The following is a 16288-nucleotide window of genomic DNA, read 5'->3' on the forward strand; positions in this document are numbered from 1 at the left end:
TTGTATTTATATCTCAGTCATTGTATACAATATAAACGTCATGCAAATTTCAAAACACTCAGTATGCCACATTGCACATTGGTCCACATGACTCATTCACCCCAAAGGTCATCAGGTGCTTGGACCTCACTAATTGCCACTTGCGGCTATATTCTTTTCTCTGTTTCTTTGGTTCCTTTTTGCATTTTAACGCATGACATGACACATTGTATGACTATATAGAGTCCATACTGCTTTGGCAACATAACAGCCATGCCAATAAAGCTGATTTGAATTTAATTTAATTGAACTGAACTGAACTGAACTGAGAGACAGCAAAAGAGAGAGACTGACCATTGCACTTGTATGTTGTGCCTCATTATTGCAGATTGGTAATAAACTACATTCATCCACCAATTCCTTGTTGACCTTGATTGTTTTTGTTTTATCTTTCACAATCACATTAATCAATAATACCAATACCAAAAAAAACAACTTTTAAACGACTACCAAGCTACATTGTCTCCACTTGTTGGCAACAATTTAGCTTTTGTAGCCCGTAGTCTGAACCCACCTTAAGAGTCTAACAGCCCACGACATTGAATTTTGTGGAAGCGTCTCCCAATTCCGGTCTCCCAATTGAGAGTCTGCAGTCTAACGCCCTGCGGGCCACGTGACCCATATAGTGGTGAACAGACCGACCGACAATGCCATCCATAGATTATTTACTGTCTATGCTGCAGTATGTGTTTGTTTTAACCAGTGGTATCTATCTATCTATCTATCTATCTATCTGACACCTCTTTAACAGAGATGGTGATCTGCCGGTCTCATCCTTTTGTCAGTAGCAGTACACCAGGGCATTTGTTTGGTGAGAGTCTCTGTTTGATTGAATGGATAATGTTGGTTCCATTCTTTCTTAATTTCCATGTTAGCAGTAAATCCTTTCCTAATGCTTTGAATAGTGATTTATTTGGCAGTCTTCATTATCATCTTTGTTATCCCACACTTGACTTACTGCCTACCCAGTTGGGCAAAGGCCAGCAGTGCAAGTCTAAAACCTGTTTCAAGGGTGTATAAACAGGCTTGACAGAAAGCCTAGTTATCACCACTGTCTCTTCATACAAATACCTGGGTGTTATGATAGATGCTACCCTATCATGGACTCCTCATATAGAATTTATTTGTAAGAAGATACAGCAGCGCATTTACTTTCTTCGTAGACTCAGATCTTTTGGAGCCAGTAGCCAGATTATTTTCCTGTTTTTTAAATAAGTTATTCAGAGTGTCATGCTTTACTGTAGTATGGTCTGTTTCAGCAGTCTATCTGTGAAACTTAAAACTAAACTATATAATCAAACCCAAATTTGTGCAAAGATTATTGGCCAACCTGTGTCACACTCCTTTCAAGCAGCTCACAACAACAGCATGCTCAGATTTGCTAACAGTATCTCTTCTGACTCCTCGCATGTTTTAAACGGAGAATACCAACTTCTGCCCTCCAATAGGTAATTTAGAGTCCCTCAATTTAAACGCAACAGACTGAAGAATTCTTTTATACATCAGTCTATCCTGTTGTTAAACCAAAATTACTGTGCTGCCAACTGAGATCTGAATCCAGAGGATATAATGTGATATGTATGATTATCATGATTGTTGGAAATGATGTGTTGTGTATGTCTATGAAAAGTGTCATATGTGTAACTGTATGTTTAATCTGTGTGTTAATCTCTTGAACGGAATTGCCTAAGGATGCAAAACAAATTTCAGTGTAAACTGACAATAAAGTTGTATCGTATCGTAACGTATCGTGTACGATTCTCTCCCAGCATGATCTTATGAGTTGGGATAATCTTATAAAATGTGTAGATGCTTGTCTTGTTTTTAAAGTTTTTCACGATTTAGCCCCATGATTCATGATGCTAGTTAGTGAAACTGGTGATAAACCGTGTGTAGTAACACCCTGAGACTTTATATCAGCAGTTCATCACTCATCCACCATGGGGCGCTAATGCGCACTTTTGCTTTTAGTGTGCTAGAAGTTGGAAAATTGTGACCTTGGAATTATAAAGGTCTATCTGACTTTTTTGTCAAAACTGAGTTAGTCATATAAACCGATTCTATGAGTGCCTGTCAACATCTGTGTGGTGTTATTTTTTAGTCCGTAATTTCTAAAACAGAAGGACCCATCTCCATTTAAGGACCCATCTCCATTCTCAGAGCTAACCTGATGGCAGGTAGAACCTAATAATTCTAGGCTGATGAAATTCAACTATTAAAAAAAAATAATTCTCACAAAGTTGACTCAATCTCCACCAAATGTTCCACATCTCAGCATGACTGAGCTGAGCTGCCTCTCTCTCTCACACACATATTTACCATACTACATACATTTATGAAATTGACTCAAATAGAATTAAGATAAATTGATTGATAAAATATCAATGAATGCAATTTGTGCTCACAATGCCACTAGATTTCAAATGTGTTTTATTATTTATTTCCACCAAAATGAAATAAATGCTACGTTATCTGGTTCCATAGATCCAATGACAGACAGACACTTTAAATCATTTGAGTTAATTTTATCCATTTCAGTCTAGTTTATATTAAACCAAACAAATTCATTCAGCATAATATTTTTTTCTTAATAGCTAAGAGGGTCAATGTTCATTTTTCGACTGTAGGAATCTGTTGAAATCTTTCTAAGACTCAACTTTGAGGCCAGAGCCACGGGTTGAAAAACACTTCCAGCACACATCATTTGAATGTATTATCAGTCCATCGATTATCCACCAGACTGACGACATGCACACTCAGACCTGCAGGGACTTCGGTCATAAGATGGTTCCAAATCAGATAAAATTCACAGTTTGAACTGGAAACAATGAAGAGATCAGTTACATATCCAGCAGGGACAGAAAAAGAAGTGGTGGGAAAAGTGCTCAAACCATTTACTGAAGTAAAAGTAGCAACACCATGATGGAAAAATACTTCATTAAAAGTCAAAGTTCTGCATTCAAAAGTTTACTTCAGTAAAAATATAGAACTATTATCAGTAAAATGTAGTGAAGTGTCAAAAGTAAAAGTCATCATTCTGTCAGAGAGTTAAATTATTGAAGCATGAACCTGTCAGAAGTATTTTAATGTTGTCGGTCTAACTGCTCTATATACTGTTGAGGAGTTTAAACTCTAACAAAACTCGAACATATTTTATGAGCTTATTGTAGGTTTTGCGTGTAAAACCTTATTCTGCAAAGTAACTAGTAACTCCAGCCGACAGATAAATGTAGAGGAGGAAAAAGAACAAGATTTCCCTCTGAGATGTAGAGGAGGAAAAGTAGAAAGTCTCACAGGATGGAAATACTCAAGTAAAGTGACAGAACCTGAAAACTGTACTGAAGTACAGAAGTTGAGTAAATGTACTTAGTTACTTTCGACCTGTGAGTAATCTATTGATCCATCAATCCATGGTAGGAAAACATTCTTTATAACCTTTTAAATGATTTAGAAGTGAAGCACTAGGAAAGATGTAAATTAATATTCTGTAGTGAGGAACATTTTGCAACAGGCTGGACTGAAAACTGAACAAATATGTAAATTTGTAAATATATACATACAGTTTCATCCCTGTGATACAAATGAAAAGTAGTGTGAGTGACACGCTGCACTGTAAAAAATGCCAAACTGTCCAGTGATGTTCTCTTGTCTCCAGACCTACCAGCTTCTTTCATGATATTTTTAGTCAAATTCTCTCACTGCTCTGGCAGATAATCTTGCTGGTTTCAGTAAATTTCACTTGATTCATGCCAATATGACTTCTTCTTTCAAGAAATCATCATAAAACAATGAAGAAAATCTGGAAACAAGAAACTTTCTCCAAGACAATTTCACTTTTACAGAGAAAATGTCCTGAAACAAGTTACATTCTCCTGGGAAAAAAAGTCACATTTGTTGAAGGCGGTAAAATTATCTGCCAGAGCAGTGAGATGATTTCACTAAAGAAAATGAATCCTAAAATAAGCTTGATGAGTCTGGAGAGAAGATAAAATAACTGAACAAGTCTGTCAGTTTTTGCAGTGTTGGTAACATTTTGGTAGAAGTAAGGCTCATAATGCATTATTAGGCATCATAAGCAGACATTACACAGTAAGTGCATCATAACTACGACATGAGGAACACCTGAGAGCGAAGTATTTACAGTGATCATGGATCCATAACAACAGCTTCTCACAAGCTTCTCACAAATATTACACAGAAAAAAAAACAACAAAGATCAACAGCAAGAGTTAGCACAGCTGTGCATTATGGGAATTATCGGCACGGTTGGAACACATCTTTGACCAATCATTGAATAATAAGCTGTAACATGTTATATAGAGCATGTTACCGTTATGTTACGTGTTATACTGTAAAAACTGACAGATTTAGTTATTTTCTCTTGTCTCCAGACTTATCGAGCTTATTTTAAGACTTTTTTTGTGAAATCATCTCACTGCACTGGCAGATAATTTTACTGCTTTCAACAAATTTGTTTCAGGAACTTTTCTTGGTAAAAGTGAAATTGTCTTGGAGAAAGTTTCTTGTTTCCAGATTTTCTTCGCTGTTTTATGATGATTTCTTGAAAGAAGAAGTCATATTGGCATGAATCAAGTGAAATTTACTGAAACCAGCAGATTATCTGCCAGAGCAGTGAGAGAATTTGACTAAAAATATCATGAAAGAAGCTGATAGGTCTGGAGACAAGAGAACATCACTGGACAGCTTGGCATTTTTTTGCAGTGTATATAGAGCATGTGGGGGTGGGGTTCATTTTGGGGAGTCACAAGATGATTTATGGGATAAGTAAAAAAAAAACAAAAAAACATTTCTACTATGTAAATACATGATCATGTCTATTTTTTCATTATTTTTCCTCAAATTTTAGATTTTGTCTCATGAAACACTGAACAGTTTTCAGCCTCTTGGCCTCCTCTGATTATCAAATGAAACGACCTGAAAGGGGAAAATCATTGTTTGGTTAAACTGTTCACCAACTGATTACTTCATAACCAACCTCTGAACCCATCGTCTATCGGTCTGATCGATTAGACTCTGGGGGCGACGGACAATATTTTGGGGGTTTCCGGTGCAGCCAGCGGACATCCGGGCCAAGACTTCCTCTTCCCTGAGCCGGTCATTGTTTACAGTCCGATTAGCGACTTGAGACGCGAGAACGGAGTCGGAGTCGAGAGACGACGTCTCATATGCAGATATCTGTTTATAGAGATTAGCCCAAATGTCTAAAACACCTACAGAAAGTATCGATGTTTGTGTTTTGTGTGGAGAAACGTTCGACTCTCGCGTCTCAAGTCGCTAATCGGACTGTAAACAATGACCGGCTCACGGAAGAGGAAGTCTTGGCCCGGATGTCCGCTGGCTGCACGTCGCCCCCAGAGTCTAATCGATCAGATCGATAGACGATGGGTTCAGATATTACTTCATAACAGTCATATTATTAGATTCATGTTTTCTATCCAAATACCAAACTGATGACGCCTTGCAGCGCTCTCCAAATGTAACGCCACCTCACGCTGCGACGCTCGTGTGTGAAAGATGCGGCCGATCACGCGGCTCGGCGAGATCGACCGGTCCGTCCCAAACCTGGAGCGGTCCGGGTCCGGGTCCGGGTCCGGGTACGGGTCCGGGTTCAGCGACACAAAGTCCTGCAGCCGGAAAACTGATTCCAGATCCTCCTGCTCATGATGAACAGGCAATGGAAGACATAGTTAGGTGTGTGTGTGTGTGTGTGTGTGTGTGTGTATGTATGTGTGTATGTGTGTGTGTGTGTGTGTGTAAGCCAGTCTTTTGTGTCTTTCTACCATAACCAGTAATCACTAACAACAGCTCAGTCTGAGTCAGTCTCAGATTACGTTACATGGAGAGGTATTCAGTGCTCAGCCTCAGATGACGCTGTGTGTGTGTGTGTGTGTGTGTGTGTGTGTGTGTGTGTTTTCTGAGTGTGTGTGTGTGTGTCTCTATCGTGGCCACGCCCCCCACGCCACGCCGGGCAGTATCAGCGCGACGAGCACGGAGGAGAAGAGGTTGACGGCGTTGTTGTCCAGGATGGGTTTCCCGCAGATCCGCCGGGTGGTCGCCGACTCGTAGCTCACCACCTTACCGATGCTCGAGTCAAAACCTGCACACACACACACGCACACACACGCACACACACACACACACACACACACACGCACACAGACAGACGAGGAGAGACAAGACAAGGAGGCAAAGCTGAAGGATTCATCCAAGTTGAGTGTAAAGAGTGAAACGGAAAGTCGACTTTCACAGTTACAGACTGAGGCTGCGATCGTTTTCTTTGGTCTGAAGCAGAGTGGAAAAATGTACTTTGTTGTATTTTTGTATTTGGTTCATTTCGCTTCAAACTGGCCAAACAAAAGTCACGTGACTCACAAGCAGCTTGTTTATTGGACAGAGTTTGAACCTGTCGTCCTGTAACTTTATCTAACACGACGGACTCGTCTGTCTCTTCTTCTGTGGTGTTCACACCAGTTCAGAACACATGAAGAAACAGCTGAATATGAGCATCAGTCCAGACTTCATTTTGTTCTGCTAGGCTTTCCGTCTCCTTCTACCCATAATCCCTTGTGTTTCGGGGTGGTTTCCTTTCCTTCTCTTGTTAGAGGACTGAGACTCTCGCTGCCGTTATTTGGTATGGAGAGCCATTTCATTTTAAAACCCCACCCAAACTGCACAACACCTATCCAGGTATCCAGTCATCTTGCAGAGCGACCCAATTCGACATTGCGTGCCACCCAGCTGGATAGCGCCGATTTGACAGAAATTCAATCGCCTCTCTTAAAACGGAAGTAGAGCGAGAAAGGCCAAAACAAACTTTGGAAATAAGCTAAAATCTAAGGCGGAGGAAATTGGTATTATTAATATTAATGTGTGCCCTCCAGTCTGTCGGTCAGTTGTACCATCATGGCTAATCCCAGAACCTGAAGTTGATCTATGCATACTGAATAATAACAAAAGACAGAAATCAGGAGATATAGTCAAGGAAGTTATAAGTCTCATCTGCAACAAGAATGGAGTTCATATTTACAGATTTATACAGACGCACGTTAATTGTTGTAGAAGGCGGGAGTGCAGATAACCTACCGATCTGAACGCAGAGGCGATGGAGTGAACTTCCACTTATCCAGATTGTTTTTTATCTTTTGAAGTAATGGTGCAAAATAATATTATATTTGTGAACCTCGGCTCGGCAGCGCGCGATGTCCACTGGGTGGCGGCGGCGCAGGATGACTGGGTAACCGGATAGGTGGTGTGCAGTTTGGGTGGGGTTTTGAATGAAATGGCTCTCCATAATTTCAGAGTTCAATGGTCACTGTTCTCTCCTGGACAAACCAACTGAACTGAAGGAGGAAAAGCTGCAGAGCTCAGAGAAACCGATCAGAACACGCTGGCTGTTGAACGCAGCCTCAGAGAAAAATCCGACACCTGTTATCGTGAACCGCTGTTGCTCACCGGAGTATTGCATGTGAGCTCCCAGGAAAGAGTCGAGCAGCGACCCCACCAAGCCAGCCGCGCCCCCGTACACTATGATTGGCCACTGGGGGTCCGCCAGGTGCAGGTCGCTGACCAACAGAAGCTGCGTCACAAAGTAAGCCACGCCCACCGAGAGCCCGCCGAGGAAGCTGGCGACCAAGCCGACGGGAGTCACTCCTCCGTTTGTTCCTGGAGGGTTAAAGAGGAGAAAATAAGAGTCGTAAAACAAAATCAAATAGCCGTGATGCAGAAAATGAAATGATAGGGGAAGTGGAAGTGTGGCGGTGAGTGGGAGGTTGTGTGTTTGTGATCCTTAAAAATTACAAACGCGCAAAAATAAACAGACACCACACAGTCGGCCACATCTGAAAGAAACAAAACCTAGAAAAATTCTACTGTGACATCATAAAAAAAGGAAAGACTTGAGCGTTTTTTTTTTTCTTTGACAGAACTGAGTGAAAATTAAGTCATCTTTAGACACAAAACACATTCATTGATGCGCACGCACACACACACACACACACACACACACACACACACACAGACTACCTTTACATGCATGTAGAAACCCAGATTTTGCTCATACATTTGTTAAGCTCCGATTCGGTTTCTATTACTGTAACTTGTGATCCGAATATTGACTGAACAGAAGCTTATTGCCAATACAGGGGAAACAAACGATGATCCCAGTATTAACAGTGACAGAAAGTACTGCTCACCACCATGTTTTTGTACACATTATACGGTAACACTTTACAATAAGGGTACATTAATTAAGGGTTAGTTAATGCTTAATAAGCAGTAGCTAACCTTTATTTAGGGTTAATTCATGCTTAATTAACAGTTAACTAATGTGTCTGGTAATCATTTACTAATGGTGTTCATGTTAACTAAGGTATTAATTTATACATTATTTAATAGTTTATGGACACATATTAGAAGAAGTGAAATTAGCTACTGAGGCCAAAACCTCTTGTGGAAAAAAAATGTCTTGACTTTATATTTTTATCAGAAGTTGGGTTGTGGTTCAGTGACTTCATGGAGTTGGAGGTTTGGAGTCTTTCTGGAGCCGGACTCTAGCGGACGTTAGAGGAACTGCTGCTGCTGAGCTTCAGAACCGGATTCAACATTCACCTGAGGGTTTTGGCCGCTTGGTATAGACGGATAAAGATGGGAATTCTCAGTACATGCAAACGTTACCCGTCCTGCACTCTTTTGTCTTGTAGTGGGAGGCAGAAAATCCGGTAACACTTTCTTTGAAGCCCGTGTCTATAATACATTATAATCATACTTATAACACGCTATAATGCCATCATAATGCATTATAAGTATAGTTATAATCATGCATAGACAGTTATAATGTTGTATAACATTACTCATAATCTGTTATAAAGCTTTTTCATTTAAGTGGTAATGAAAAAGCTTTATAACAGATTGTAAGTAATGTGTTTGTAATGTTATAAAACATTATAACTGTCTATGCATGATTATAACTATACTTGTAATGCATTATGATGGCATTATAATGTGTTATAAGTATGATTATAATGTATTATAGACACTGGCTTCATAGAAACCTCGATTTACTTTCCTCTCCGCTCGGAAGCTGAACTTTTACCCCCCCTTCTCGTATTACTGCCTCAGCAAAAACCCACCGCAGCAAAGCGGGCGTCGGGCCCGTCCCACAACTCTAAAGCTCTAATGTGTGACGTGACTCAGACACTGAGCCCGGGGCGGCTGCACAAGCCCCTGCCATACATCCAGCCGTTTCTGTTGAGGGGTCACTGAGTGAAAAGAGAGGCTGTGTTTAAATTCCATTTTATTCGCTTGACGTAAATTGGCCCTTGGAAACATAAGCGTGAAAGTTCCACAGAGAAAATCTTCAGGCGAAAATTCCCAGTTTTGAGATAACATCAAATCATCTGTTGGCCTCGTGCATTAAAAGTACCTGCATTTAAATAAATAGATCAATAAATGAATAAATAAACTAGAAATAACCGCCTTGTGGTTGTATGCCTCCGCCAATAAACTTTGTTTTATCATTGCAAGGACAGTCTTTATTTATTGAACATATATAATTACAACTTAAACTTAAAGGATTTTGGTGTCTGTAAAAGTAAGTGACAGCACTTCCACCGTTTCTGTAGAATGACCCAAGATCGTTTTCTCAGCTACAGTGGGAAGCAAAACATTATGATGTCACAGTGAAGTTGACCTTTGAACTTTTGGATATAAAATGTCATCACTTCATCATTTTATCCTATTAGACATTTGTGTGAAATTTTTGTCATAATTAGCGTATGAATTCATATGCATATGAATTGAGTTGTGGCCAAAAACGTCTTTTGTGAGGTCACAGTGACCTCGATCTTTGACCACCAAATTCTAATCAGTTCATCCTTGAGTCCAAGTGGACGTTTGTGCCAGATGTAATGAACTTCCCTCGAGGCGTTCCTGAGATATCGCGTTCACGAGAATGGGACAGACGGACGGACAGACGGACGGACGGACAACCCGAAAACAGAAAATAAAAAATTCAAGATAACAAATGCAATCTGTCTGTAGGTGAGAGGTATAGTGTGTTTCAAACGATCCCAACTCCCCTGTTCATGAGATTTAGATTCACATTTCAGGTATTTAGCTCATTGTCATCCAGAGTGACCTAGTATGAGGCTCAGAGTTTTGCTTAAAAACTACAATATAAAACAAATTAAAATACACATAAAATACACATACGCTGCCTGTCAAAAGTTTGGGGACACCTAGCTTTTGAAAATGCGTAATATATCAGCATGTTTTTTTTGTCGGTTCGCAGTAACTTAACATGAAGCTGAGTGTTGAAGAAATAGATCCAACGTATTAGTATTAGGAAATAGATATTTTATGTTAACAAAAGCATTGTGGGCATTTTTTTCCCCTTACTTCTTCATTGAAAAATAACAGAGAAAATCAAATAGTGCTTTGAAAATTTAGAAAAGGCAAGGTGTCCCTAAACTTTTGCCCGTCCATATAACCACACATGTACATGTCTATATATATACTACATACATTCATAAAGTACCATATGTTTGGGATTAGTTGTTGTTTAGAGCTTTGATGGTCAAGGGGACAAAGGAGCGCTTGTTTCTGTTGAAGGACCCTGAAACGTCTGCCTGAGGGGAGGAGCTGGTACTATGGGAAGGGTCCTAATACTTTAGATCATGCAACTCTGCTTTACTGGGATCCTACTTGTGATTGGCTCGCAGATATTCTACCTGCTGTATGATTGAGAGTTAGTCTGATTATCAAATGCAAGGATGCCAAGTCAACACTCGTGTCCTTGTGGAGAACGTTCTTCCCAAGTCGTCCTGGGGAGAACGATCTTCTCATCAAAGTGAACAGAGAAGCTTCCTGACAGTTTGAGATGGATCGTTCTCGCAATGAATCTTAGGGCTTTCCATTCGTCAAGTCTCCATCCAATGCTTTGCCTGGGTCCAGACCTTTGACTCCGCCCACTCAACCAGTTGTCTGATTCTGGTCCGGGCATCGTGACATGAAACAGCGGTTTCTCGGTTGAAAAATGATCGGTCCGATGAGCGCCGGGGGGGACTAACGAATAGCCAATCAGAGCCAGGGGGCGGGACTAACGCCGTCGTCAAGCTGTTGTCAAGCTGTGCGCCGGAACCAAGGAGGAGTAATAACAACAATGGAGACGCTATAGACAAGATAGACGCTGCTATCCAGACTGTTCTAAATCCATTAAAAGTCGTCGTACTTTGTTTTTACTTGGCTCCGTGTCGTCAAAGATGCTCTATACTTTCTGAACCGTCTCTGGTGTTGCCATGGCTACGCATCAGCGTCGACTTAAAATGACGTTAAAATGATTCAGGCGGATACGTTGGTCTCTAGTGATCGGTTAGGGAAAATCGAATCCACCTCCCCCACGGAAATCGGTTAGAGTGGAGGCAATGAAGACTGAAGATGGAGATGGAGTGGAACAAGTTGACAATTCAGTCTGATATCAGGCAATCCAATGCTTCCTCGCCTGGCAAGGAAACATCCGGGATCTTTATCCATCCTCTATCCTTACGTTCTTTTGGTTTGGAATCAAGCTTCGGTGGTTAGATATTACGTATAACGCGTCATGGAGGACACAAGAAAGCGCAAGAATGCACAAGAACGTATATTGATAATCAGCCTTAGTTTCACAACCTGACAGGTTTTTGGCAAAAGGTTTTAGCAAAAACAGTGCTGACACAGCGCGCAAACCACACCACGCTGTGATTGGCTTGTTTGGCACCTCACCTGCCGGGACTTCCTTCCAGGTGGTGATGAGTCTTGGCTGTGATTTGCTGAGGACAGGCCCCACCTCCGAGGACCAAGTGTCTCCGGTGCTGCAGGCGAGCGCGCCCAGTAGAGACAGGCACATCCAGGAAGCAGAGTACTGCTTACCGAAGTCAACCGGAATCTCTCCTGGCCCCACCTGAAACACAACCGCCTTCATGTGAAGAGGTATATTCCAAAACTACACGTCCGTTTTAAGGGGAAAGAACATTATCTTAAGTCCATCATTCAATTATTCTAATACACAGAGGCTCTATGTATTCATTATGTTGTATTCTCATTCATTATGTTAAACTACAATTTCAGCTACACCTTCAATTATCTAATCAATAAGCAGATAACCATAGCAAGCACAGAGCAAGTTAGCATCACTTCTGAACTTTCTAAAAAGTGCAGACTGGTTCTCTCTTCTGGGTAGTACTGCCAGTACTGATGAAAACATAAATCAGTTTAAAGCTCCATATTCTCACTGTCCGGAGTGTTATTTTGTGTCTTTCTGTCCATTCAAAGCTGTGTGTGTGGTGTCATGAACCAAAAACTCTCTCAATCCATTTCTCCACGTTCATTTTCCAGCATCTCTCTGAGCCTTACCAAGAACAGGCCGTTTCTGTCTCCGTGTCTTTAAGGCTCATTAATATTAACGACCCCTCCGTTCCGATCGGCTAACCGCTTCCAGAGTGAAACGTGAGACGCCGCGGCCCGGCGGCTACAGGTAGGGAAAACTCTCCGGTAATAAACGATGACAACCGCTCAACCGCTTTGAAAAAAACACTTTGTTAGTCTATTATTTCTTACAAAAATGATAATGAGCGAACCTTTGTGACGCCACAAAGTTACGGAAGTCCAAACGGCTCGTTTAGAGGCTCGCTGCACTAATATGGATTGTGTGGATTTAGTTTTGATACTTTCACCATGTTTAGATAGACCATCCAACTCCTTTATCACCACAGAGGAGAGGGGAGTCCTGCTTTACACCATATGGGACCGTTAAACAAATGAGAAAAGGCCCCAGTTTTACACGGTCATAACAATTGCATTGTCATGTTACATTTAACTTCCTTGGTTTGAGCACCACCTACTGGCTGTTTTCTGGTACAGCAAAGCAGTTGTCATTAAGCACGGTCGCTTTAACAGATAGCCTCTTCCTTGTTTCTCATTGGTGGAGTTTTAACACGTGACTCAGGTCATAGTTTGTTTCGCCACTTTTTCCAGCATCGCACATGGTGTAAAGCAACGTTTACATCTGTCCGCTAAATCTTCTTCCATGTGTGAAGCCTTGGAGAAGCTTTGTGTGTATTGTTCATCTATATTATTTAGCTACACGTGTGTGTGTGTATTTGTGATGCTGTGTAGGATAAGCAGCTTGTCATTGTTTCTTCATGCCGTTTTGTTGGCTCAGATGTTGGCGCCGTTGTGTAGCCTGCAGTTCATGTTAATTTATAACAGTCTATTTACATAATTTATAATATTTAGCCTACATTTTATATTCAGTCTTTAAGCAGCACTATACTTTAACTTTGTCCTGTACAGCGTGTTGTTATTTACATGCATTCGACTAAAGTCTTATTTGTGTTTTTGTCATTTTTGTTTCACAATGAATTACTGTATTGGGAGAAACACATGATTGCTCAAGACATACAAGTAAAGATGAGTCAGCTTCAGTTCCACGCCTGAGTCATCATTCAAGCCTCTCACAGTGTTCAGCTGTCTGTCTGCCCGTCTGTCTGTCTGTCTGTCTGTCTGTCTGTCTGTCTGTCTGTCTGTCTGAACACATCAGTCACACAGGACAGAATATGCATCCTGGAGCTTTAACAGAACAGAAGTCCCTCGGATCCTTCCCTTTTCCTCCCTTTACTTCTCCTATTTATATTTTGAACCTTGGCAAAAATGTCAGTGCAACTGTCATCTTTGAACAGTATCAACTTTCGTTTTCTTGTTTTTAAACAAGCTGTTTCTTTGTCATCACTCACCACCGGCCTCTCCTTCATCCTGATTGGTTGGCTGAGAAAAAAGTGGTTCAGCTTCTCTCTCTCTCTCTCTCTCTCTCTCTCTCTCTCTCTCTCTCTCTCTCTCTCTCTCTCTCTCTCTCTATGCGTCCTCATCCAATGATTTTGATATGGGTGCAGTCAATCACATCTGAAAACCTGGGTGTTGAGCGGTGGGATAATGACTAAACCTTCGTATGATGGGAAGTGCCGAACGTGCCCACAGGGCCGGATGGCTCTGCTGATAGCCGGGACTGTTCATGTTTCCTGTGGCCAAGAAGCGTAAAGTGGCGATTACTTTCATCTCTGCTGAGAGAGCATAACATCTCTGTCCATAGATGGGGAGATAGCATCACACACAAGGTCCGTCACTTAATAAATACCTTCCCTGTCTGACTGGTATCTTTTGATGAAAGTGACATTATCGAGTGTTTGCAAAACATCCCTCCTGCCCTAGGGCTGGGCGATATGGACAAAATCAAATACCACGATATTTTTGACCAAATACCTCCATATCGATATTGCGACAATATTGTAGGGATGACTATCGGTGCTTTCACAAAATATTTACACAATGAGATTTTTGATAAATAATCATCAGTAATGTGGATATAATGACTAAGTGGGTAAAGGCAAATAATAGAACAGCTAGAACAGTCTGGTAAGTTCAGAAAATGACATCACTTTACTGTAATGCAGCCTTTACAACCAGGAAAAGACACTTATGCCATAACACAATATTACCATATCCAAAATCTAAGACGATATCTAGTCTCATATCACGATATCGATATAATATCGATATATTGCCCAGCTCTATCCTCCCTCCATATGTGCGTGGTGGACGTTGTGTCGATGCAGCCGTCTACATGTACATAAACACATCCTTATAGGATTATTAGGTCTTAGCTCTCACTCCTGTGCTTAAAGTCCCACTGAAACAGAAGTTAGAGCGTCTTTATCTTCTGTACTGTGACGTATTTCCCAGTGAAACATAACATTTGAGCGGTGTACAGTTACAAGAGGGATTTAAATCAAATCCTTCGCATTTGATTGGACCGCTAAACAGTGGGCGGGGCTTAGAGTTTAGCGCGATACGGAGCTACAGAGAGAAACGGAGCTACAGAGGACTGTTGGCTCCACACACACCTCCCTCACCTGTTAGATCAGGAGGAGGACGAGGGAGAGATGAATGAATTAGACCTCAGCGACATTGTTTTGGAAATGAAAACAAAGTTTTTGCCCACTGATATACAAACACACATCTCTTCCTCTCTCTCTCTCTCCATATTGCTCTGTCAGCTACGACCCAGACACGGTGAAGTTTGGTTTTATATGACCGGTGTGGCTAGCTAGAGGTTGAAGAATGATTGATGGGTGGATGTCATGATATTATTGGTTGAAATTGGTTGGTTCATGCTTACGTAAGCACACGGCATATTTTGTTTTACAGGAAGAAAGCATGATTGGATTTTGATATAAGAATACAAAGAAATTGATTTTTTGTATTTTTTTTTTGCATATATTGTTAAATAGGTGCACAATATGACCGGGGATGTGATCTAAAAGGGTTAAAAATGCATTTATCATTTCATCTCAACTTTAACACTAGTACCACATTTGCGTCACACTCTTGAGAATTTTTGGCCAGTTCTTACTCTGAGACGCTTGATAACTTCGGGCCCAGAGCCAGAAACAGGCTGTCTAGACTTTCCTCCACCGTTTAACATTGAGATCAAAAGATTTCGCCTGAGAGATAAGGTTCTCTTTAAGGGATCATGCACAATCGGAAAAAATCTGGCAGCCCCTTGTCGGGGGTGTTTGAGGGTTGTATTTAATCATATTAACTTAGAACCTTATTCTGTTTGTGTTTTGTTTTGTTCTTTTACTTGCATAAGAAAACAGAAATTGTGTTTTCACGACGTGTATCATGAAATCCTTTGTTCAGTAAAAAACACTTGAAACAAAAGCCTGCGCCCAACGTGGGGCTCGAACCCACGACCCTGAGATTAAGAGTCTCATGCTCTACCGACTGAGCTAGCCGGGCCTGGGGGGTGCAGAGGGGGGCAGGTGGGCCGTAACACAACTCCACTTCTGAGAGAGAGAGAGAGAGAGAGAGAGAGAGAGAGAGAGAGGAGGGGGGGGGGGGGGGGGGGGGGCAGCAAGTTAAAACAGTGTGTTTACCTCTATCATATAAAGCAGTGCCAACTCTGTGGGGACACCTCCGTTACAGAAGACCTGAATCCAGTTCCTCTGGCCACCTAATGGAGAGAGAGAGAGAGAGAGAGAGAGAGAGAGAGAGAGAGAGAGAGAGAGAGAGAGAGAGAGAGAGAGAGACTGTATCTTTAGAGGCCTCCAGGTACCTTATAGAATTAGGTTTGGGCCAAAATTAAATAACATTGAATATCATGAAATTTCAGAAATATCGCAATATACATATATATATA

At 41.2% G+C, this 16288-nt stretch overlaps 1 protein-coding gene and 1 non-coding gene across 2 annotated transcripts; both read right to left on the minus strand.

The window, feature by feature from the left end:
- Positions 1 to 5430: 5430 nt before the first annotated feature.
- tmem19 (transmembrane protein 19) lies at positions 5431 to 16098 on the minus strand. The gene is made up of 4 exons (XM_071532263.1): positions 16026 to 16098; positions 11818 to 11995; positions 7513 to 7722; positions 5431 to 6157 (listed from the first exon to the last, which is right to left on the minus strand). The coding sequence occupies exons 1-4, from the start codon at positions 16032 to 16034 to the stop codon at positions 5997 to 5999; spliced, it is 558 nt and encodes a 185-aa protein (XP_071388364.1). The 5' UTR covers positions 16035 to 16098; the 3' UTR covers positions 5431 to 5996.
- Positions 15816 to 15888, minus strand: trnak-cuu (transfer RNA lysine (anticodon CUU)). Its single transcript has one exon. It is a non-coding gene; the product is annotated as a tRNA-Lys (tRNA).
- Positions 16099 to 16288: the final 190 nt, after the last annotated feature.

The sequence above is a fragment of the Centroberyx affinis genome, unplaced genomic scaffold (assembly GCF_046629955.1).
Source record: "Centroberyx affinis isolate AG114_WGS23_722 - 3 ecotype Tasmania unplaced genomic scaffold, CSIRO-AGI_Caff_v1 ptg002181l_1, whole genome shotgun sequence".
NCBI classification, from domain to species: domain Eukaryota; kingdom Metazoa; phylum Chordata; class Actinopteri; order Beryciformes; family Berycidae; genus Centroberyx; species Centroberyx affinis.